Source organism: Schistocerca nitens, chromosome 9 (assembly GCF_023898315.1).
Source record: "Schistocerca nitens isolate TAMUIC-IGC-003100 chromosome 9, iqSchNite1.1, whole genome shotgun sequence".
Classification (NCBI taxonomy): domain Eukaryota; kingdom Metazoa; phylum Arthropoda; class Insecta; order Orthoptera; family Acrididae; genus Schistocerca; species Schistocerca nitens.
The window spans coordinates 210,758,159-210,784,347 of NC_064622.1; the positions used below are offsets into that span (position 1 = coordinate 210,758,159).

Below are 26,189 nucleotides of genomic sequence, written 5' to 3' on the forward strand. Positions count from 1 at the left end.
AACAAAGGCAGTTCTTTTGAAGAGTCAGTACAGATCATGCTACTCTCATCCCAAAATTTGTTGCATATGGCAGTACACGCGTGGAACCAGCCAGCAAATTCAAGCTGATGGCATAGTGGCATCGTGGGAGGAGAAAAAAATGGCAACGTCTCTAGGTCATACTGGACAAGAAGGTTGGAGATTTCTAGGAAAGGCGAGTGCCGTTATCGTATGGACACTATAAATCAAGTAGCAATGATATTCAGAGTGTTGGAAAATAATTCCCAAAATTGCCTGACATAAAATATCTGTTGGAGTAATAGAAACTGATCCTCCGTAACTGATTCATACAGCTAAGACAAAAAAGTGACTCAACACGAAGGAATAGACAGAATGGGACGGAAATCGGTAGATGGAATGAACATATATAGACATACAAATGATAATGATTTCGCAAAAATATAGGTAACTTATTCAAGAGAAAGATTTTCACAAACTGAGCAAGTCAACGACATATTGGTACACCTCTCGCCCTTATGCAAACAGTTATTCGGCTTAACGTTGAATGACAGAGTTGTTGGATGTCTTTCTGAGGGCTCTCTATCTCTCTTTCTGTCTCTCCCCCCCTCTCTCTCTCACCCTCCCTCTCTCCCTCCCCCCTCTCTCTCTCTTTCTTCTTTTTTTATTGTATTTTGTTTATTTATTTTTGTGTGTTCCGCCACGAATTCCTGTCCTGTGTCAACTTTTCCGTCTCATAGTAACAGCTGCGACGTACGCCCTCAATTATTTGCTGGATGTATTCCAATCTGTCTTCTTCAACTGTTTTACCCTATAGAGCTCTCTCTCCTTACATGGAAGTCCTTCCCCTAATGTCTTAACACTTGTCTTGTCATCATATCCCTTCTTATCAGCGTTCTCCATATATTCGTTTTCTTCCCGATTTTTTTAATCTCCTCATTCAATACTTTATCACTACACCAAATTTTCTAAATTTTTCTGTGTCACCATATCTGATTTGCTTTTTTCTCTTCAGTTCCAGTTTTCTCACAGCCTAATTTCACTTCCATACATTTCTGTGCCCCCCAAAGGTACAGTATATTCTCAGAAGTTTTTTCCCCAACTTAAAGCATATATTTGACAGTAGTAGACGTCTCTCGGCGAGGATTGCTCATTTTGCCAGTGCTAGTCTTCGTTTTTTGTCCTCCTTGCTCTGTTTATCATAGGTTATTTTGCTGTCTAGGTAGCAGAATTTCTTAACTTCATCTACTTCGTGCTTCCCAGTTCTGATCTCAAGTTTCTCGCTGTTCTCATTCGTACTACTTGTCATTTCTTTAGTCTTCCTGCGAGTCCATATTCTGTACTCATTGGACTGTTCATTCCATTCAGAATACCCTGTGAAGAAGATTTCACTGAGGATAGCGATGTCATCAGCGAATCTTATCACTGACAACCTTACACCCTGAATTCTTATCCCACTGTTGAATCTTTATTATTATTATTATTATTTCAATCATTGCTTCTACGATGCATAGGTTGAACAGAGGGGGGAGAGACTGCAATCGTGTGTTACCCCTTTTTTAATCATGCACTTCGTTCCTGATCTTCCAGTCTCATTGTTCCCTCTCCGTTCATGTACATATTACGCATTACCTGTTTTTCCTTACAGTTTACCCAGATTTTTCTCAGAATTTCGAAGGACTTCCTCTATTTGTCATTGTTCAACACTTCTTCCAGGTCAACAATCCTATTAACGTGTCTTGATTTTTATTCAGTCTTGTTTCCATTATCAACTGCAATGTCAAAAATGCCTCTGTGGTACTTTCGCCTTTCCTAAAGCCAACTGATCGTGATGTAAAATGTTTTCAGTTTTATTCCCCTTTCCTCCGTATATTGTTCTTGTCAGGAATTTGAATGCGTAATCTGTTAAGTTGACTGTGTGATAATTCTCACACTTTTCGGCTCTTGCTATCTTCGAAATTGTGTGGATGATGTTTTACCGAAAGTGTGATGCTATATCACAAGTCTTCTATATTCTACACAACAACGTGAACAGATGTTTTGTTGTTACTTTCCCCCACTGATTCTAGAAATTCTGATGAAATGTTATCCATTCCTTCTGCCTTATTTGATCATAACCCGTCAGAAGCTTTTCTAATTTCCGAGTCTAATACTAGATACCCTATCTCTTCCTATCGACTCGTCTATCTTCTTCTACAATGATGAGTCAATAAATAAGTCGAAAACTGGTACACAGACAACTGAGCGTCGTGTAATTCCTGAAATTTTCTTTTCCTTTCAATATACTTAAACACTTCTCCCATTATTTGGCAAGGCGTTAAAAGCCTGCAGCGTAGAATTCTTGTGGCTGAGTTCGCATCTAACGAGTGACTTCTAGTGATACAAAATGTTTATTTGGTTCCTTAAACTGCTGTAGCCTGTAAGACTGATGTGTCCTTGAGTATAAATATTCACCTAGAAGTGGAAACAATGTGTTGTTACTGATTAAGGGTGGCTGGGACGCTTTTTGGCAGTGATTTTTTCTTCTCCTGTGCCGAACTCCTGTAATCAATTGAACAAAAATATCCACGAAATAAACTTCTGACCATATAAGGGATGAATTAAGCAGCTGACGTGCTCTGCGTATCGTGCCACGGCTCACAAAAATCACATTGCTTTAGTCTGGTACATACTCATAGATCACGTACCAACTTGGTATGATGCAGAACATACACACCATCGACTGCGAAATACAGTATATTGGGTACCTCCCATGCGATGTGTGCTGCCACCTTCTAGATACGAACAGGCGCGAAATTTAATAAATTATGCTGTACTTCGACTTTTTTTTTTTTTTTTTTTTTTACTCAGACCCACATCTCATCAGACAGGTCGTCCCCACTCGCAATGGCGTGTGTGTTGTCTATCAGCTCTCTCCTCTGCATTTCACAATGCGACTTCCACTCTACACTCTTAATGTTACCGCCCGTGCTTTGAGTTGCACAGAAGTTTGTTTTTACTTTTCTATATGCTTAATCAGTCCTTCCGACAGTCATTTCTTTTCCAATTTGTTCAAAATTTTCATGATTCCATTTCATCTTATCATCCTGCACTTCTTATTTACTTCATTCCTAAGGGACTTGTATTTCTGCATTTCTTAATTTCCCTGAACACTTTGGCACTTCCTTCTTTCGTCAAGCAACTGAAGTATCTCTTCATTTATGTATGGTTCCTTTGCCGTTATCCTCATTGTATGATTTTCTTTCCCACTTCCTTGACTGCCTTTTTGAGAGATGTTGGTTCTTCTTCAATTGAACTGGCTATTGAGCTATTCATTATAGCCGTATCTATAGCCTCAGAGAGCTACAAACGCGTCTCTTCATTCTTTAGTACTTCCGTATCCCACCTTTTTGTCCAATGATTCTTCCCAACTGCTCTCTTCAGCTTACCCTTCATCACGACTGAACTGTGATCTGAATCTGTATAAGCTCCTGATTTCGAAATCTCTGCCGGACCTTGGTGTTATCTGATGTGTCGGCAGCTGGGCCAACACCTTGTAGATAGAGGTGGCTTAAAAGGCACGCTAGACTAACGCAGACGGGCGTGAAGTACTGGAACAGGATACGTAATTAATGCTATGAAGAAAAGTACGTAGCTGGTATAATATCTTTAATCAATCATTGTGGTACATCGCACAAAGGAGACTTTAATTACGATCACTGTAAGGCTAATGGCGCCTTGCTAGTTCGTAGCCATTAACTTAGCTGAAGGCTATTCTGTCTCTCGGCTAATGAGAGAGAAAGGCTTCGTACGTCTAGTCGCTAGCTCTGTCGTCCGTACAACTGGGCTGAGTTCGAGTCAGTCTCTCGAGACCTGCCTTGTGGTGGCGCTAGGTTTGCGATCACACAGTGGCGACACGCGGGTCCGACATGTACTACAGGACCGCGGCCGATTTAAGCTACCACCTAGCACGTGTGGTGTCTGGCTGTGACACCACATTATCTAACTGAAATCTTCCGTAACTCCCGGCGGTTTCCTAGTATTGCTCTTCCTCTTGTGATTCCTGAACTGGTGGCTCGCTGTTATTAGCTGATAATTATTGCAGAACTAAAGTAGTCTTTCCCCTCTCTCATTCCTACTTCCATGCAGTCCTAGAAACTCATTCGAATCCTGCATGACTGTTAGATTTCCATCTCCCCTTACGTACCATATCTTCCGTTCAATGTCCTCAGATACTTTCTCTACCTTTTCATTTTCAGATTACGGTGTTGGCAAGTAGATTTGAATTACATTTTTCCAGTGTTGGTATGCTGTCGATTCTGATGTGAACAGTCGTAGCACTGAACTATCCACATTACCTCAGTCTGTACCCTCCTTTCCTATTCATAAGGAATCCTACTCCTACTACACAATTTTCTGTTGATATTGATATTATCCTATACTCACCTGACAAGAAGTCCGCTTCTTCTTTTCATTTCACTTCACTGACAACACTGTGTGAAGGTTGAGTGCTAGCACTTCCATACCCAGATTTCCTAGCTTCCCTATTACGTTCAAAGTTCTGACATTCCATGCCCCGACCCGTAGAAAGTTATTTTTCCGTTGGTTTTTCTGTATTTTACTCCATGTCACCTACCCTTTGATTTACATGATGTGCCTTTAACGCCGTGTCTTCCATTGCCTTCTCCATCCCCATGCAGTTGGTCATTGCTGATTCTTCTTTTAGGGCCAATTTCCCATCCCAAGGGCAACTGCCTTAGACCTCTGTCCGCTTCTCTGCCCTCTTAGACAAGACCGCTGGCAGAACAATGATGACAAGGCAGATGTCTTCGGGTCTCATTACTGACGATTTTCATTCAAAATTTAAGCATTTTTTTCCAGTTATAGGGGAAGTTTCGATTACGAGATGCTACCCCTAGATCGAGGGTATTTCTGATGGAAATTGTGGCAGATACCGTCTAATGGACTCGTTGGATCGAGAAAATCCGGAGATTGTTGGACAGCATTGCTCATAATATTTCAAACCTTTTTCATTTGGGGAGAGAACCAGTGACCTTGCTGTCAAGATATGGTTTGGCAAGTACGAAGATACGCAGTAGAAACTCTCACCGTGCGCAGAAGAGCATTATCTTGCTGAAATGTAAGTTCCGGACGGATTACCATGTAGGGCAACAAGTCGGAGTGTGGAGTGTCGGTGACCTACCGCTACCCAGTGTGGGTATCCCGGATGATAACCAAAGAGTCCTACTATGAAACGAGGTGGCACTCCAGATCATCACTCCAGGTTGTCCGACCTTTTGGTCAGCGAAGTCGGCCGTGCCCTTTCAAAGATACCATCCCGGCATTTACCTGAAACGATTTAGGGAACTCACGGAAAACCTAAATCTGGATGGCTGGACGCGGGATTGAACCGTCGTCCTGCAGAATTATAGTCCAGTGTGCTAACCACAGCGCCACCTCGCTTCGTCACACAACGTACGGAAAATATTATGGGACGCTTAAAAATCGTAAGAAAGTAAAGGGTAACTAAGGCTCTCTTACAGCTATGCAATGGACGTAAGCAGTATTTGGTATTGCAAGCACTTGGATCTTCACTGAATACTAATGGCTTGTTAAACTACCTAAATGTGCGACCTGCGCCATTGGACAACGTGTCCCAGTGAGTTAGGCGTTGTATCCTGTAACATCCCAGTCTCATCACTGACCGCTAAATTCTTTTGCTACAGAGGTTACTTATAACTTTACTCTTGCCACGCACTCTTCTAGAGTTAATGCCTAGCTGGTCAATACTTCTCTTATTTGGTTGTATGATTATCAATCTGATCAACGGTCTTGACGGTCTATCTGCGAGCTTTACTTTAAGAAAACTCCCAGTGACGTAATGTCACACTACATGATTTCCCTGTAATATCTCTTACTTGAGAAAATTCACGTATAGAACCATTTAAAGCTTCCAGGCTTATACTTAGAGATGAAATTTTTTTCAGTATTTAGCTTCCAACAGCGTCTATCGGCGTGCTTCTTGCAGTTTCGTTCAGTTTATTTAGGCAAAAGCGTTGACAAAATCTTGAAAACTTTGTTCATTTATTACCTGCTCACATCCGAAAGGCTGATATATTCATAGTTCAACAGTCAGCGATATAAATTCTTCTGTCCACTCTTTTTGTTGACCACTTTATCCCTAATAGCTTTTGATTCGTATGACGTATTTCTCTGCATATATTTACTATGCATCTAGTCTATTTCTTTCAGTAGATACGTATGCCACAGATTGTCAGTAGAATAGTTATTTCTGTTTCAGCTTTAACCATTTATTTCATAACGACTCATCCAGACATTTATCATCTTCTTAGCAGTGCTCGACTGAGTCCGATTTTCATTGTATTCTCTTTGAATCTAGGTTAATCAGAAAGTAAATACAGGCGGGTATTTAACCTCGTCATTGCCACTTTGCCCCTATCCATCAAATTTATTTTGTCAAGACTCTTCCTCTTCAGAAGTCGGCTCCTGTCGAAGTAAATTTCCTGTCAAACTAAATTTGTACACACACACACACACACACACAAAGAACACGCACACAGAAATCGGGACTATGTCGTCGGCAAAAATTTCATTACCACCGACAGAATTTTGGCAGTGCCACTATCTGACGAAGAAAATCTCAAAACAGGGCTCATCGTTTAGGTGTCAGAAACTTCCTTCAGATCAGACCCACTACCAAAATTGCACGATGTTCCTGTTCTGCATCAATGATTCGTATGTGTTAGCACCTCTGCAATCTACAGTGCGTGTAAGTACGAAAACGAAAACCTCATAAAAAGCTAAAATGGGCTCATTGGTTTACTCACCTTCACTGGTAAGAGGCGATCTGTATTAATGACATGAGAGAACGAGCAATTCTTACCAAAGATCGCTTGTAAATAACGTTTACTGTAGATTAACTGTTTCACTGAGTATGGTTACCACCTTGAAATCACTATAAAAGATTATTATATATTTCTAAATCTGAAGATGGTAGCCGGCCGCGGTGGTCTAGCGGTTCTGGCGCTGCAGTCCGGAACCGCGGGACTGCTACGGTCGCAGGTTCGAATCCTGCCTCGGGCATGGGTGTGTGTGATGTCCTTAGGTTAGTTAGGTTTAAGTAGTTCTAAGTTCTAGGGGACTTGTGACCTAAGATGTTGAGTCCCATAGTGCTCAGAGCCATTTGAACCATTTTTTTTTTTTTAAGATGGTAACCATGCTTACCGAAACCTGTAGTCGATAATGAAGGTCAAGAAGTTCACTTTCTCTCAAGTAAAGTAGCCCCTCGGTACCACTAGCAGCTCTTCCTTGTGGTCAGCTACTTGGTTTTGTTGAAAACAAGCGGCCACAAATTTTTCGCCTTGCTGCGTCTTTCTCGCATTTGCATTGGCTGAAATTCCCCTTTCGCTTGCACATCTACAACACAAAACAAACATATTTGAAACATTTACGCCAGGAAACTGAAATTAATCCTTTCTCGTAGTCGGTGCTGGATATCGTACGATAACACCATACTTGTGGCTATCGTCTCTGGCAATAGGGTCATTCACAGAGCCTCCACCTCCCGCAATTCCATTACCAACCAACGTACATAAAAATAACTAATATTCATTTTCATTACGCCACTTTGATAACAATTTCTTACTTTAATGTATGTAGACACCAAAATGTTCCAAACTGACTACACAACGGTAAGACAGAGATTTTGGAACGAGATTTTAAACTGCAAAACATTTCTAGGGGCAAATGTAGACTCTTGACCACAATTTGTTATTTACGAGCTGTAGATTAAAACTGAAGAAATTGCAACAAAGTCACAAATTAAGAGTTGGTGCCTGTTTAAGTTGAAAGGAGATGAGACTCTTCGGTGTTTCTGAGGGAGCATTAGGCAACGACTTGCTAGTGCAGCGGAAGGGAATATAGTACAAGACGAATGGGTAGCTTTGAGAAATGAAATAGGCAAGGCAGCAAAAGATCGAATAGGTAAAAAGAGAAGGCCCAGTAGCAGTTCTTGGATGTCACAGGACATAGATATTTTAATTGACGAAGCAAATGAAAATGGGGAAGGGATTTTAAACGCGTGCAAGAACGCATTAATAGTAACTCAAAAATGTGTAAAAAGATTGGCTAGAGGACGAATGAAAGGATTTAGAGGTACATTTGACCAGACGAAAGATAGATACCACTTAAAGGAACAATAAAGACATGTATATATCGGGATGGGGTCTGTTCCGTTGGACATGTCTCCGAGGGACGAGGGACGCTGTATTGCAGCGTGCGATAAGTTGGAAACTTGAGTCAGTGAAGGATCGTGTCCAGATGGCCGAAGCGGTTAAGGCAAACGCTCTTCAGAAACGGTATATTTGGATTCGTGTCCTGCACAAGTTTCCAACTTTCATCATTGCAATTTCAAGCTGTCCTCTCTAACTGTTGTTGTGGTCTTCAGTCCTGAGACTGGTTTGATGCAGCTCTCCATGCTACTCTATCCTGTGCAAGCTTCTTCATCTCCCAGTACCTACTGCAACCTACATCCTTCTGAATCTGCTTAGTGTATTGATCTCTTGGTCTCCCTCTACGATTTTTACCCTCCACGCTGCCCTCCAATGCTAAATTTGTGATCCCTTGATGCCTCAAAACATGTCCTACCAACCGATCCCTTCTTCTAGTCAAGTTGTGCCACAAACTTCTCTTCTCCCCAATCCTATTCAATACCTCCTCATTAGTTACGTGATCTACCCACCTTATCTTCAGCATTCTTCTGTAGCACCACATTTCGAAAGCTTCTATTCTCTTCTTGTCCAAACTGGTTATCGTCCATGTTTCACTTCCATACATGGCTACACTCCATACAAATACTTTCAGAAACGATTTCCTGACACTTAAATCTATACTCGATGTTAACAAATTTATCTTCTTCAGAAACGATTTCCTTGCCATTGCCAGTCTACATTTTATATCCTCTCTACTTCGACCATCATCAGTTATTTTACTCCCTAAATAGCAAAACTCCTTTACTACTTTAAGTGTCTCATTTCCTAATCTAATCCCCTTAGCATCACCCGATTTAATCTGACTACATTCCATTATCCTCGTTTTGCTTTTGTTGATGTTCATCTTATATCCTCCTTTCAAGACACTGTCCATTCCGTTCAACTGCTCTTCCAAGTCCTTTGCTGTCTCTGACAGAATTACAATGTCATCGGCGAACCTCAAAGTTTTTACTTCTTTTCCATGAATTTTAATACCTACTCCGAATTTTTCTTTTGTTTCCTTTACTGCTTGCTCAATATACAGATTGAATAACATCGGGGAGAGGCTACAACCCTGTCTCACTCCTTTCCCAACCACTGCTTCTCTTTCATGCCCCTCGACTCTTATAACTGCCATCTGGTTTCTGTACAAATTGTAAATAGCCTTTCGCTCCCTGTATTTTACCCCTGCCACCTTCAGAATTTGAAAGAGAGTATTCCAGTTAACGTTGTCAAAAGCTTTCTCTAAGTCTACAAATGCTAGAAACGTAGGTTTGCCTTTTCTTAATCTTTCTTCTAAGGTAAGTCGTAAGGTTAGTATTGCCTCACGTGTTCCAGTATTTCTACGGAATCCAAACTGATCTTCCCCTAGGTTGGCTTCTACTAGTTTTTCCATTCGTCTGTAAAGAATTCGTGTTAGTATTTTGCAGCTGTGGCTTATTAAACTGATTGTTCGGTAATTTTCACATCTGTCAACACCTACTTTCTTTGGGATTGGAATTATTATATTCTTCTTGAAGTCTGAGGGTATTTCGCCTGTTTCATACATCTTGCTCACCAGATGGTAGAGTTTTGTCATGACTGGCTCTCCCAAGGCCATCAGTAGTTCTAATGGAATGTTGTCTACTCCCGGGGCCTTGTTTCGACTCAGGTATTTCAGTGCTCTGTCAAACTCTTCACGCAGTATCTTATCTCCCATTTCATCTTCATCTACATCCTCTTCCATTTCCATAATACTGTCCTCAAGTACATCGCCCTTGTATAAACCCTCTATATACTCCTTCCACCTTTCTGCCTTCCCTTCTTTGCTTAGAACTGGGTTGCCATCTGAGCTCTTGATATTCATACAAGTGGTTCTCTTCTCTCCAAAGGTCTCTTTAATTTTCCTGTAGGCAGTATCTATCTTACCCCTAGTGAGACAAGCCTCTACATCCTTACATTTGTCCTCTAGCCATCCCTGCTTAGCCATTTTGCACTTCCTGTCGATCTCATTTTTGAGTCGTTTGTATTCCTTTTTGCCTGCTTCATTTACTGCATTTTTATATTTTCTCCTTTCATCAATTAAATTCAATATTTCTTCTGTTACCCAAGGATTTCTATTAGCCCTCGTCTTTTTACCTACTTGATCCTCTGCTGCCTTCACTACTTCATCCCTCAGAGCTACCCATTCTTCTTCTACTGTTTTTCTTTCTCCCATTCCTGTCAATTGTTCCCTTATGCTCTCCCTGAAACTCTCTACAACCTCTGGTTCTTTCAGTTTATCCAGGTCCCATCTCCTTAAATTCCCACCTTTTTGCAGTTTCTTCAGTTTCAATCTGCAGTTCATAACCAATAGATTGTGGTCAGAATCCACATCTGCCCCTGGAAATGTCTTACAATTTAAAACCTGGTTCCTAAATCTCTGTCTTACCATTATATAATCTATCTGATACCTATTAGTATCTCCAGGATTCTTCCAGGTATACAACCTTCTTTTATGATTCTTGAACCAAGTGTTAGCTATGATTAAGTTATGCTCTGTGCAAAATTCTACAAGGCGGCTTCCTCTTTCATTTCTTCCCCCCACTTCATATTCACCTACTATGTTTCCTTCTCTCCATTTTCCTACTGACGAATTCCAGTCACCCATGACTATTAAATTTTCGTCTCCCTTCACTACCTGAATAATTTCTTTTATCTCGTCATACATTTCATCAATTTCTTCATCATCTGCAGAGCTAGTTGGCATATAAACTTGTACTACTGTAGCAGGCATGGGCTTTGTGTCTATCTTGGCCACAATAATGCGTTCACTATGCTGTTTGTAGTAGCTAACCCGCACTCCTATTTTTTATTCATTATTAAACCTACTCCTGCATTACCCCTATTTGATTTTGTATTTATAACCCTGTAATCACCTGACCAAAAGTCTTGTTCCTCCTGCCACCGAACTTCACTAATTCCCACTATATCTAACTTTAACCTATCCATTTCCCTTTTTAAATTTTCTAACCTACCTGCCCGATTAAGGTATCTGACATTCCACGCTCCGATCCGTAGAATGCCAGTTTTCTTTCTCCTGATAACGACGTCCTCTTGAGTAGTCCCCGCCCGGAGATCCGAATGGGGGACTATTTTACCTCCGGAATATTTTACCCAAGAGGACGCCATCATCATTTAATCATACAGTAAAGCTGCATGCTCTCTAACTATAAGTCATGAATACCTACCTACACTTTCCCTTTTTTTCACCATTCTCTGTTCCAAATAAGTGAAAGTTAAAGAGGCGGTTGTAGAAGAGAGAAGAAGCTGTATGAATATCAAGAGCTCACATCGAAAACCAGTAATAAGCAAAGTATGGTAAACTGGAATGTAGAAGGAGTATACTTAGAGGTAGAAAGAATATGAACTTGAAGTCTATATTTTACAAAGGGTAGAGGAGGTAGGTAAAGAAATGATTGGAGATATGATATCATAAAGGATTTTTTAGAGCGTTAAAAGACCTAAAGCAGAACAAGGCACCTGGAGTAGACGAAATTTCGTCAGAATTACTGGTAAGCTTGGGAGAGCCAGCCATGGCAAAACTATCCCATCTGATGTGCAAGACGTATGACGCATACGAAACACCCTCAGACTTCAAGATATAGAAAAGCCTGTTCCAAAGAAAGCAGTTGCTGACGGGTGTGAAAATTACCGAACTATCAGGTTAATCAGTCATGGTTGCAAAATACAAACATGAATTATGTACTGATGAATGAAAGACTGATAGAAACCGACCTCGGAGAAGCTCAGTTTGGATTCCGGAAAAATGTGGGAAGACGCGAGGCAGTATTGAGCCGCAGACTTCTCTTAGAACATTGGTTAAAGAAAATTAAACTTATGTTTGCACCATTTGTCAACTAATAGAAAGCCTTTGACAATGCTGACTGAATTACTTTCGTTGAAATTCTGAAGTTTGCATGAAGCGAAATGCTTTTTAAAACTTGTACAGAACCTGACTGCAGTTTTAAGAGTCGAGGAGGGTGAAAGGGAAGCAGTTGTTGAGATGTGAGTGAGACAGGGTTTTAGGCTGTGCTAGATGTTATTTAGCCCGTACATTGTGCAAGCAATAAAGAAACTCAAAGAAAAGTTAGGAGCAGGAATTGTAATTTATGGACAACAAGTAGAAACTCTAAGGCTTGCCGATGACATTGTAACTCTGTCAGATACAGATTGGATTTGGAAAGGCAGCTGAACGGTACCCACAGCGTCTCGAAAGGACGATAACCGTCAACAAAATCTAAACAAGGATATTGGAATGCAGTCGAATTAAATCAAGTGGAGCTGAGGGAATTCTATAAGGAAACGACACACTTGAAGAAGTAGATGAGTTTTGTTCTTTGGGCACAGAAATACTTGACGATGTCCGAAGTAGAGAAAATGTAAAATGTAGATTGACAACGGCAAGAAATGTGTTTCTGAACAACAATTTTTTAATATCGAATGTTGATGCAAGTGTTAGGCAGTCTTTTCTGAAGGTATTTGTCTGGAGTGTAGCCATGTATGGATGTGAAATATGGACGATCAACAGTTTAGGCAAGGACAGAATAAAAGCGTTCGAAACGTGGTACTACAGAAGAATGCTGAAGATAAGATACGTATATCGAGTAACGAATGAGGAGATACTGAATCGAATTAGGGACAGAGGATACAATTTGACTAAGAGAATGGATCCGTTGGTAGTATATATTCTGATATATCAAGAGATCATCAAATTGACACTGGATAGAAGTATGGGGTAAAAATTGTAGAGCGAGAACAAGAGATGAGTACATTATGCAGATTCAAAAGGATGTTGGTTGCAGCGACACTGATAGTTGTACAATACAGTAGGTGCAACAATATTAGACGGGTATCCGTTGAGACGGATGACGAACATGTCGTTCCTGAAGAGGTGTATCAGCCTGTCCAGTAGTAGCAGGGCAACAGTCTGAATGATTCACTATTATAGCTTTGCAGCGTCAACCAATATGGCCTCGCTGTGCTTCCTGGTCTTGCGAACAGCTGAAACCAAGTGGTAACGGAGACTAATGCCGTTATTTTGTCTGATGGCATGCAGCTCTCCTGTATAGCTGAATACCACGGCATCCTCTTGGTTAAAATGTTGTCGAATTAAAATAACCCCCTATTCGGGTCTGTGGTAGAGAGGGACATAACTTTTATTCTGCTGGTCGGTGTGTGGGATATTAGATCCGTTATTCGAGCAGGTAGGTTACAAAATTTAAAAACGTAAATATGTTATCCCGAAATATTGTCAGAGCATAGCAGCTAACAAAATCTTTTAATTCGCAGAAAGACATTTAATAACACCGTGAATAAAGCGTCATCACAAAGACGCTTACTGTTATCTGTATTCGATATCAGTTACAGCAACCAGCAAACACTGAAAGTAGATCTTGGTCTCGTAATTATTGGTGTTAAGGAAACAAGGGAAAGCTGGTGGTGTGGGGCGTACACAAAAGGGCTATACAAGGGAAATTAAATAAAGGCTATTTGATCGAAAGGAAGAGGACGTAGATGAAGATGCAGTAGGAGGTATCATACTGCGAGGAGAATTTGACAAAGTACAGAGAGACGTACGCCTAAACAAAGCGGCTGGGCTAGACAACTTCCTTGACGAAACTATTTTACCTTGTGTGCAAGATATATGAGACAGGTCAAATGCCTCAGAAAAATGTGGTAATTCCAATCCCAATGAAATCAGTGGCTGACATGTGTCGATGTGTTCGAACTACCAGTTTAATAAGTCACGGATGCGAAATTCTAACAAGAATTATTTACAGAAGAATAGAAAAAACTGGTAGAAACTGAAGTATGGAAAGATCAGTTTGGATTCCGAAGAAAAGTACACTCACGAGAAGGAAAACTGACCCTGGGTCGTCTCTTACAAGCCAGATTAAGCAAAGGCGAACCTACATCTATTGTATTTGTTGACATAGTTAAGACATTTGAAAATGTTGACTAGAATACTCACATAGAAATTATTAAGGTAGAAGTGGTAAAATAGAGCGAGTGCAAGGCTATTTACAAATTATAATGGCTCTGAGCACTATGGGACTTAACATCTATGGTCATCAGTCCCCTAGAACTTAGAACTACTTAAACCTAACTAACCTAAGGACATCACACAACACCCAGTCATCACGAGGCAGAGAAAATCCCCGACCCCGCCGGGAATCGAACCCGGGAACCCGGGCGCGGGAAGCGAGAACGCTACCGCACGACCACGAGCTGCGGACTATACAGTAACCTCACAGCTGTTATAAGAGGCGAGGGCTTGTGAAGGGAAGCAGTGCTTCGAAGCGAGGGAATCAGTCCTATCCCCGTTGTTATTCAATAAGTGCACTGAGCAAGCAGTACCGTAAATGACAGAAAAAAAGAAATTGGAGGTGGCGTTTACATTCAGGCAGAAGAAATAAAATAACTTTCAGATATCCTGATGACACTGTAATTCTGCCATACAACGAAGGACTTGGAAGTCAAGTTGGACGTACTGGAAAGGTTTTGAAAGAAGGCTAAAAGATGAACATTAACAAAAACAGCAACAACAAGCAACATCGAAGAGGCCTTCAAGGCCCAACACTCCCAACCGGCTATAGTGTCATCCCCAGACCTTAGGCGTCACCGGCCGTTGTAAGACTTCATGACCGGTGTCACTACTTCTCAGTCAAGTAACTCCTCAGTTTGCATCACGAGAGGTGAGTTGAGCCCCCTTACCAACAGCACTCGGCAGACTCGGGCGGCGCCCCATCCAAGAGCTAGCCAAGGCAGCCAGCACATAACTTCGGAGATATGACGGGAACCGGTGTTACCACGGTGCAAAGCCGTTGACTTAAAAAGCAAATCAAGGGTAAATCAGGTGATGCTGAGGGAATTAGATTAGTAAAGGGGACATATGAAGATGTAGATGAAGTGGTTATTTTGGCGGTAAAATAACTAATAATGACAGTTTAGTTTAGTTTGGTTTAGGTATGTGATGTTTCGTAGATAATTTTCACAATTATTTTTTCGATATGATGTGGAACAAGTCAGATTACAAGATACACACATGAATAGTGCTTAAATTTTTAGTTCTAACATGTAACTACATTTAGGGGCACATTTTTTTTCCAGTTCTCAAACAGAAAGTCATCCATAGAATAGAAGGAGTTGTCCAAAAGAAATGATCTTAAGCTAGATTTAAAACTTGATCTGCTACCAGCCAGACACTTTATGTTGTTGGGCAAATGATCAAACATTTTTGTTGCTGACTAATATAATCCTTTTTGAGCAACTGACAGCTTCAATAACGGATAGGAAAGATCATTTTTCCCTCTAGTGTTGTACATATGAACATCACTGTTCAACGTGAATTGAGATGGATTACTCATAAAAAATTTCACCAGCGAATATGTGTACTCTGATTGCGCAGTTAAAATACCTAACTCCTTGCATAGGTGCCTACATGCCGTCCTAGGGTGAACACCACTTATTATTCTCACTGCCCTCTTTTGTGCAATCAATACTTTATGTGTAAGTGGTGAGTTACCCCAGAATATTATTCCATAAGACATTATTGGGTGTAAATATGCAAAGTACGTTAGAAGGCTGATCTGTTTATTACCAAGACTAGCGATTATGCGAAGAGTGAAAGAAGCTGAACTTAGTTGTTTGAGAAGCTCAGTAATACGAATCTTCCAGTTCAAGTTTTTATCAATGTGAACACCCAAAAAATTGGAGAAATCTACCATGTTAACTGAGCCCTGTTAATACGCTACATCAATTGTCGGTAGAGAGGATGTACACAGACTGCACGCGGCAAGATAAACTCTTACGAAGAAAACTTTTTTAACATGGATTATGGATTTAAGTCTTAGGAACTCTTATCTGAAGATATTTGACTGGAGTACAGCCATGTAATGAAGTGAAACGTGCGCGAAAAATTGGTTAGACAAGAAGAGAATAGAAGATTTTGTAAATGTTGCTACAGAAGAACGCTGAAAATTAGATGGGCAGGTCACAAAAGTAATGAAGTGAATTGGGGATTTAAGAACTTTGTGGCATACCCTGAATGAATTAAGAGGTCGAGAGACCGCTAGTTTAAAATTGGAGGGAAGTGTGGGAGGTAAAAATCGTAGAGAGAGAACAAAAAATGAATACAGTAAGAAATTTAACATGGATGAAGGTTGTAGTAGTTACTCGGAGATGAAGACGCTTGCACAAGATAGAATAACATGGAGAGCTGCATAAAATCAGTATCTGGACTGAAGACCACAATAAAAACAACAGCAACAAGCGACTGGTTTTTCTCGGAGTCTCTAATCAGTCTAGAAAACTCTTCATCATTTCCACTAGGAAAATGGGGAGAAACATTTACTTCGTTCATCAGTGGAACCCTTCATTTCTTCGCTACTGAAGCGCCAGTGAATCGACTAATCGACTTTAGTTGAATGACATGGGTTTCATCCTTCTCAAAGAAAACTTACTTCTTTTAAAGGTATAGTAACGCCTCTGGCTTTCTGAACTATCCATTCTTGAGATTTCTCCAACTTGGCCTTGATCGCAGTCCCTAATACGTTACCTGTTGATGTACTTGCCTTTGTCCGTTTTTATAACTGCTTTTAACACTTAAAATTCCTGCCCCTCTTCTGCACTTACTGTTTGTCGTGTCACGTCTTTTACAACTAAGGTTATCGACGTATCTTGCGCCTCACGCAAATCAATCAACCCTGTTGGAATGGAACTCAACTTTTGTAATTCTTGTTCTAAGACTTCTGTCCGACCACTAACCGATTCCTGTCTCTCCTTAACATTGTATTAGAGTCCTTTAATTCGTTCTACTTACTCTCTCCGCAGTTTCATCAAAATATCCCGAATTACCTGTATATGTTCTTGCATTTATAAAAAATTAAAATTTGTGCTTTTACTTAGTTCAGTACCTAGTCCTGATTCCTTGATTTGGGTTTTCCGTGACTTTTGTAAGTATTCAGGAAGAAACTGAATTTTAATGTTTCATGTTCTCATCATTTAGAAACGGCCCACTACTAATTCCTCCCCAGTGATAGCTCCTACAACCCAGAGAGCCCAAGCGCTATACAGCATCTATTTTTTTTTTGTATGTGTAGCAATCTCAGTCTTCCCCTACAGTATTTACCATCTATAGCCTACTAAATTATAACGGAAGTTATTCCGTGATGTCTCAGCACACGTCCTATCACCACATTTCTTCATCTTGTCGGTGTTCTTCACATGTCTCTTCCTCCGCCGAGTCTGCGACGACCCCTGTATTATCAAATGTCAAATACATGGATTCCTTCTCTTGAGGTTTTCAACATAGTCCATGATTTACTTCCATTTACCACTGTGCTGTAAGCTTACATTCCTGGAAATATCTTCCTAAAATTAAGGTCTGTATTTTTTATGACCTCCTTTCTTCGTCCATCACGTGTTATTTTGCTTCAAAGGTAACAGTGGCCACTAACTTCTCTGTGGTCGCCAACTTTGAAGTTAAGACTCTCGCTATTCTCACTCTTCAGTACTTTCGTCTTTCTTATGTTTATTCTCAGTCCACATTCTTTACCTTCTATTCACCATACCCTTTAGTTATTCTTCACTTCCACTGACAATATTAACGATACCAATGAATCTTACCAATGATAGCGCTTCACCTACAATTTTTATGCTACTTTTGATACTTCCGTATATTTATGTCTTAATTTCTTCGGATAAATTTAGCCCAGTGTTGCACCCTTTTTATGCGAGTACTTCGCTCTTAGTTTTTCTGCCTTAAGATTTCTTCTTGGTACTAGCACATGTTGTATATTACCCGACTTTCCCTTCAGCTTATTGTCAGGGATTTTCTCTGCCTCGTGATGACTGGGTCTTGTGTGATGTCCTTAGGTTAGTTAGGTTTAAGTAGTTCTAAGTTCTAGGGGACTGATGACCATGGATGTTAAGTCCCATAGTGCTCAGAGCCATTTGAACCTTGAGCTTATTACTATTTTTCCAAGAATTTAGACCACATAGCATTATTTTACACAGTCGAATGCTTCTTCTAAGTCGAATCACATGAATGAGTCTTAATCTTTCTTAAGCAATGGTGCGGTTATTAATCGCAACGTTAGAACGGCCTTCTGGTGCCTTCATATTTCCGAAAGACGGAATGATCTAACAGCTCCTCAGATTTGTTTTCTCTCCTGTACGTTGTTAGAAGTTTGGTGCATGCTCTGTTAAGCTGATAGTGGGATAGTACTCGCAGTTATCTGATTCTGCTGTTAATGGGATTGTGTAGGTGATATTTTTGAGAATCTCATGTTATACCTGCAATCTCTTAGATTCTACATAACATTAGGTTATTTGGATGCCACTTTCCCCAATTATTTAATCAGTCTATTCTGCCTTGTTTCCTAATCTCTACTATTTCGTCAATCAAAAAAATATTTCTTCTTTTTCCAAAGATTTCCTCCCCATTGCCTTCCTTGTACCCAACTTTGCCTGTCGAGGTCCTTTACTCTTTAGCTTCACTGTCAACTGGGGTATTAATTATCACAGTATCTATACCCTTACGGGCCGGCCGCGGTGGTCTAGCGGTTCTGGCGCTGCAGTCCGGAGCCGCGGGACTGCTACGGTCGCAGGTTCGAATCCTGCCTCGGGCATGGGTGTGTGTGATGTCCTTAGGTTAGTTAGGTTTAAGTCGTTCTAAGTTCTAGGGGACTTATGACCTAAGATGTTGAGTCCCATAGTGCTCAGAGCCATTTGATATACCCTTACGGAACTTCAAAGGCATCTAATGATTCCTTAGAACTTAAATATCCCTCTTACCATATTGATCCTTCCGAACGATTCTTGTAAACTTCGGTCTAGTCTGCAACATTACTAAATTGTGTGCTGAGTCAGTATCTGCTCCTGCGTAAGCCGTAGAATCCTTTATCTTATTTGTGAATCTCTGTCTATGATATAATCGTGCCGGAGTCATTCCGTCCATGCGAGCTTTTCCCATGTATATGGTCTCTTCTTGTTTTTGAACAAAGTGCTCGTTATTAGTAGCCGAAATTAATATCGTAACTTAATTAGCCTCCCTCTTTTCTCGCCCTTCCTACCAGGACCTCATTCTCCCATAACTCTTTTTTTTATTTCTCCCCTTACTACGGTGTTCCAGTGCCCCATGATTATTAGATTTCCATCTCTTACCACAACCTAGAACTTTCCAGTCCGCTTTTGACGTTGGCATTTTTAACTAAACTGTTGTTGCCTATTACTGAACTGTTCAAAGTAACTTACTCTCTGCACTGTATTCCAATTCATAAAGAGCCCTACTCCCGTTACTCCATTTTTCACTGATTTGGTATTATCCTATATTATTCTGACCAAAAGTGTTTCTCTTCCTGGCACTTCACTTCTTTCTGCTGGCGTTATCCCGTGTACTATCGGGTCTGCTTTTTCAGTCAAGGAAGTCCTTAAGGAAGTTCTGTGGAGCATCTTTCTGTGAATAGTGTATATTCGTCCGTATGTTCTCGTGTTTTAACAGTTTGTGTATCGTATTCCCTTAGGCTAATTTCGAGGAACAGCCCGGCATTTGGCTAAACGAGAATGGGAAACGATAAAAAAGCAACAGTGTGGCAGGTATACCAGCTCAGCATTTTTTATCCACCTCGCGTGGCGACCACTCAGTTTCTCAAACTACAGCGTGTCACATTACTCTGCATGAGCAGGTGTTCCTTTTCACTTCACTGATACTATAAATATCTTACCGAATGGTCACATTTCTTTTCTATCACCTTCAAACTTATGACACCTCACGCTCCTACCTGTAGATTTAAGTTTTCATTGGTTATTTTTTCTATGTCTTACGGTTACCTCCTCCGCGGCTACCCCCTCCTGGAAACTCAAATTTGAACTAATTTGATATATTCCTTCTGTAGACAGATTATCTTGATACATTCTCAGTTACATACCACATGTCTTTTGGATACACATTATTGGCCTTCATTGCATGGGTCCTTGGCTTCTGCTTCCTCGTGCCACTGAACATTGATAAGTCATCCGCTTTTAAGGAGAGTTTTCCCACCTCAGGGACAAGTTGTTGCCCTGAAACTGTGCCTGTTCCATCGTCATCTTTTACAAGTCCGTTGGAAAAACTTGAGTGACTCACTATTACACAGAAAGACTATAGACTCCATTAATGATTAGTTTTATTCAGGTACAAGCAGTGCCTGAGATCCAGTCACCGTTATGTGTATGTTACTTTAAACAAAGTCGCTGTTTATTTCACTCAAAGTACCCGGTCTTGTTTTTCCTTGAGATAATAATTTCCTCAACGTCAAATGTTCGTTAAAGTGTAAGCTTTGTTCAGCATCTGATTTCTTTGCTTTTCAACATCAGTGACATTTTTGTTTTCTACGGTAAGTTGAAAACTCTTCATCTGAAATTGTATAATCTAAAAAGACTGTAAGCTCTGATCTCTGGTCTTCCTTTTGCAGAGCGAGGACTTCAGTGTGGTGTTTAAATGTGCATCTTTCCTTCCGATTCCGTGCTCTCGTCTGTTTCTTTACTGCTGGGCAGCCAACAATGTCACGGAGCAGGTAAGCACCGGACCAAGAGGAAGCAGACATATCTGCTTTTGTCTAAAGGTAACAGCGCAAGTTCGTAGTCATGAAGCATAATACTAATAGGACAAAGAAGGTGATTTTCAAAATTTGAGAGTTCAATCGAGGGAATGCTGGAGCTTGTACAAGTATATATAGAGCTAGTTAATCCGTCAATCCAGGGAGAACATGAGGGAAAAAGATCCAGGAACGATGAAAAGGAGAATATGCGCTTCGAATGACTATATGCTTTCTTCATCTACGTCTATACTCTGCAAACCACTGTGAGATACGCAACTGAAGGTACGTCCCATTGTACCACGAAACTAGGGTTTCTTCCTGTTCCATTGAAGTATGGAGCGCGGGAAAAATGTTTGAATGCCTCAGTGCGTGCAGTAGTTATTCTAATCTTTGCCATTCCTATGTGGGGGATTGCATTACCCGTGGTCTAGGGGTAGCGTCCTTGATTCATAATCAAATAACATCTTCGGTCCCGGGTTCGATCACCGCCACAGCCTAAATTTCGATAAATAATCAGCATTGGTGGCCGAAGACTTCCGGCATAAGAAGTGAGCCTCATTCTGCCAACGACCTTGTCAAAGAGGGCGGAGGAGCAGATAGAGGTTCAGGGCACTCTCTTGTCCTAGGGGTGGGAAATTGCCCCTAAAGGCGGAAGAATCAGCTATGATCAACGACATGAGGATGCAGAAGGCAATGGAAACCACTGCATTAAAGACACGTAACGTGTATCCACAGGACATGTGGCCTGTAATTGAAGAAGTGTCATGATGATCTCTCCATTGGCAAAAGATTCCGGAATAGTCCCCCATTCGGATCTCCGGGAGGGGACTGCCAAGGGGGAGGTTACCATGAGAAAAAGATTGAATAATCAACGAAAGGATAACGTTCTACGAGCCGGGGCGTGGAATGGCAGAGGCTTGAACGTGGTAGGGAAACTATAAAATCTGAAAAGGGAAATGCAAAGGCTCGATCTACATAGAGTAGGATCAGTGAAGTGAAGTGGAAGGAAGACAAGGATTTCTGGTCAGATGAGTATCGGGTAATATCAACAGCAGCAGAAAATGGTATAACAGGTGTAGGATTCGTTATGAATAGGAAGGTAGGGCAGAGAGTGTGTTACTGTGAACAGTTCAGTGACCGGGTTGTTCTAATCCGAATCGACAGCAGACCAACACTGACAACGATAGTTCAGGTATACATGCCGACGTCGCAAGCTGAAGATGAACAGATAAAGTGTATGAGGATATTGAAAGGGTAATGCAGTATGTAAAGGGGGACGAAACTCTAATAGTCATGGGCGACTGGAATGGAGTTGTAGGGGAAGGAGTAGAAGAAAAGATTACAGGAGAATATGGGCTTGAGACAAGGAATGAAAGAGGAGAAAGACTAATTGAGTTCTGTAATAAGTTTCAGATAGTAATAGCGAATACCCTGTTCAAGTATCACAAGAGGAGGAGGTATACTTGGAAAAGGCCGGGAGATACGGGAAGATTTCAATTAGATTACATCATGGTCAGACAGAGATTCCGAAATCAGATACTGGATTGTAAGGCGTACCCAGGAGCAGATAAGATCACAATATAGTAGTGATGAAGAGTAGACTGAAGTTCAAGACATTAGCCAGGACGAAGCAATACGCAAAGAAGTGGGATACGGAAGTACTGAGGAATGACGAGATACGTTTGAAGTTCTCTAACGCTATAGATACAGCAATAAGGAATAGCACAGTAGGCAGTACAGTTGAAGAGGAATGGACATCTCTAAAAAGGGCCATCACAGAAGTTGGGAAGGAAAACATAGGTAAAAAGAAGGTAGCTGCGAAGAAACCATGGATAACAGAAGAAATAGTTCAGTTGATTGATGAAAGGAGGAAGTACAAACATATTCCGGGAAAATCAGGAATACAGAAATACAAGTCGCTGAGGAATGAAATAAATAGGAAGTGCAGGGAAGCTAAGACGAAATGGCTGCAGGAAAAATGTGAAGACATCGAAAAAGGTATGATTGTCGGAAGGACAGACTCAGCATACAGGAAAGTCAAAACAACTTTTGGTGACATTAACAGCAACGGTGGTAACATTAAGAGTGCAACGTTGGTGTGTAGAATATATGAGTCTGGCGACTTACCATCTGACTTTCGGAAAAGCATCATCCACACAATTACGAAGACGGCAAGAGCTGCCAAGTGCGAGAATTATCGCACAATCAGCTTAACAGCTCATGCATCGAAGCTGCTTACAAGAATAATATACAGAAGAATGGAAAAGAAAATTGAGAATGCGCTAGGTGACGATCAGTTTGGCTTTAGGAAAAGTAAAGGGACGAGAGAGGCAATTCTGACATTACGGCTAATAATGGAAGCAAGGCTAAAGAAAAATCAAGACACTTTCATAGGATTTGTCGACCTGGAAAAAGCGTTCGACAATATAAAATCGTGCAAGCTGTTCGAGAGTCTGAAAAAAGTAGGGGTAAGCTATAGGGAGAGACGGGTCATATACAATATGTACAACAACCAAGAGGGAATAATAAGAGTGGACCATCAAGAACGAAGTGCTCGTATTAAGAAGGGTGTAAGACAAGGCTGTAGCCTTTTGCCCCTACTCTTCAATCTGTACATCGAGGAAGCAATGATGGAAATAAAAGAAAGGTTCAGGAGTGGAATTAAAATACAAGGTGAAAGGATATCAATGATACGATTCGCTAATGACATTGCTATCCTGAATGAAAGTGAAGAAGAATTAAATGATCTGCTGAACGGAATGAACAGTCTAATGAGTACACAGTATGGTTTGAGAGTAAACCGGAGAAAGACGAAGGTAATGAGAAGTAGTAAAAATGAGAACAGCGAGAAACTTAACATCAGGATTAATGGTCACGAAGTCATTGAAGTTAAGAAATTCTGCTACCTAGGCAGTAAAATCACCAATGACAGAGAAGGAGGACATCAAAAGCCGACTCGCTATGGCAAAAAAGGCATTTCTGGCCAAGAGAAGTCTACTAATATCAAATACCGGCCTCTATTTGAGGATGAAATTTCTGAGGATATACGTCTGGAGTACAGCATTGTGTGGTAGTGAAACATGGACTGTGGAAAACCGGAACAGAAGAGAATCGAAGCATTTGAGATGTGGTGATATAGACGAATGTTGAAAATTAGGTGGACTGATAAGGTAAGGAATGAGGAGGTTCTACGAAGAATCGGAGAGGAAAGGAATATGTGAAAAACACTGATAAGGAGATGGGACAGGATGATAGGACATCTGCTAAGACATGAGGGAAGGAGTTCCATGGTACTAGAGGGAGCTGTAGAGGGAAAAAACTGTAGAGGAAGACAGAGATTGGAATACGTCAAGCAAATAATCGAGGACGTAGGTGGCAAGTGCTACTCAGATGCAGAGGTTAGCACAGGAAAGAGGAATTCGTGGCGGGCCGCATCAAACCAGTCAGTAGACTGACGACAAAAAAAAAAAAAAAAAAAAAAAAAAAAAGTGAGTTTTACGGCCGCAGTGGCCGAGCGGTTCTAGGCGCTACAGTCTGGAACCGAGAGACCGCTACGGTCGCAGGTTCGAATCCTGTCTCGGGCATGGATGTGTGTGATGTCCTTAGGTTAGTTAGGTTTAAGTAGTTCTAAGTTCTAGGGGACTGATGACCTCAGAAAAGTCCCATAGTGCTTAGAGCCATTGAATCATTTGAACCATCTTCAAAACATTTCTAGTTGAATGGCTTCAGCATCTCTGTGACGCTTTTGGTACATGTAATATTTATATACTTATTCATGGTAGAAAAATGCGCAGTACAGCAGTAAACCACTGGAGAGACGAAATTTGAAGTAGATTTTGCAAGACGAGTGGAGGAATGACGAAACCTTGTAACTGCGTATTAGGCTTGGCCTGCAAGTTATCAAAAACCTTCCTGACTTCGTTACGCCTGAGAACGTAGTGCCAAGTTTTTACTCCAGGTGCGACGCTTCCCATATATCGTTTTCCCTTAATCTGATTTCCAGTGTCGAAGTACGTAGAGGGGATGTATCCGTCTGAAGTTAGTGGATCCCCTAAAGCCTTGCTCTCCTGTTACGTTTTTTTCCTTTACACACTGACGGTGGAAACATTGCAGTGCCTAGAAGGACTTGTGCAACATAAACGAAAGTTGTTGGGCGTGATATTACATCTAAAGATGATGACTATTCAAATTTAGCGCAAAACGCATAAGAGTGAGGTTAGTGACGCCACTATAAGGATGAAAATTAGGTTTGTTATAAATACACGCTGTAATGGTCTTTACCTTTGTGATTGGACGTGGTGAGTTGATGATAGTCGAGAATGCCTTTAAGGTGACAAGAACGCCAATAGCAACATCTCACTGAGTTTGGATGAGATGGTGCGATAGGGCTACAAGAAGCTTGATAAGCCTTCTGCGATACTGCGGAACTGTACTCGCAGAACATGTTTGCTGCAGCGGTGGTCACGAGAATGTACGCTCGCAAGAAGAGCGGGTTCCAGACGGCCGACTGACACTACCGAGATGGAAGACCGTCGTGATCGGCGTATGACTCTGTCGCATCGTACTGTATTTGCAGTAGCAATTAGCATCACAGTGACACAACGAACTGTTACAAATCTGTTACTTTAAGGACAGCTCCGAGCAATACGCGCTGTAGCGTGCGTTCCTTTGGCCCCAAACCACCGCCATTTATGACTTCTGTGGCGTCAAGCGAGAGTTCTAGGAGGGGCGAGGGTAGAGGTTTGTTGTGTATTCTGATCTGGTTCTAAGTCGGGGCCGGTGATGGCCATGTGTTGGTTATAAGGAGATCATTTGAGGGCCTGTGTACGAGACACACTTGACTTATGGTCCGGAGTGCGTTTTCGTATGGCCGGAGGAGTTTTCTGGTGGTTATTCTACGCACCCTGATTGCTAATATGTAAGTTAGTCTGGTGATTTCACATGTTGTGCTGCGATTCATTAACAGCAGTCTAGGGGCTGTTTTCCAAGAGGGTAATGCTAGACCACAAACTGCTGTTGCAGCCCAACGTGCTCTACAGAATGTTGACATGTTTTGGCCTGCTCATTCACCATATCTGTCTCCTATCGAGCACATGTGGGATATCATCGGTCGACAACTTCATCCCACAAAATGATATTCGAGATCTGTACGACATAACGCATTCGCGTTTACATGCTTGCATTCGGGATTCTGTCCGTTACACCGGTTACTAATGAACCAGCCTACCATATTTGCAATGGCTTATCTCACGCTAACATTAAAATGTGATCTTGGATTGTTAGTCACTTACATATGTTACCTAGATAAATGTATTCCCGAAATTTCATTACTCTGGATTAA

The 26,189-nt window shown here is 41.2% G+C and overlaps 1 protein-coding gene across 1 annotated transcript in view; it reads left to right on the forward strand.

Annotated features, from left to right (window-relative positions):
- The window catches only part of LOC126204122 (odorant receptor Or2-like), a 70,073-nt gene that overhangs the window by 13,990 nt on the left and 29,894 nt on the right, over positions 1-26,189 (forward strand). The window contains exon 3 of the mRNA XM_049938536.1: positions 20,723-20,824. Within this exon, the coding sequence (XP_049794493.1) occupies positions 20,723-20,824 (102 nt within the window). The remainder of the gene's footprint in view (positions 1-20,722; positions 20,825-26,189) is intronic.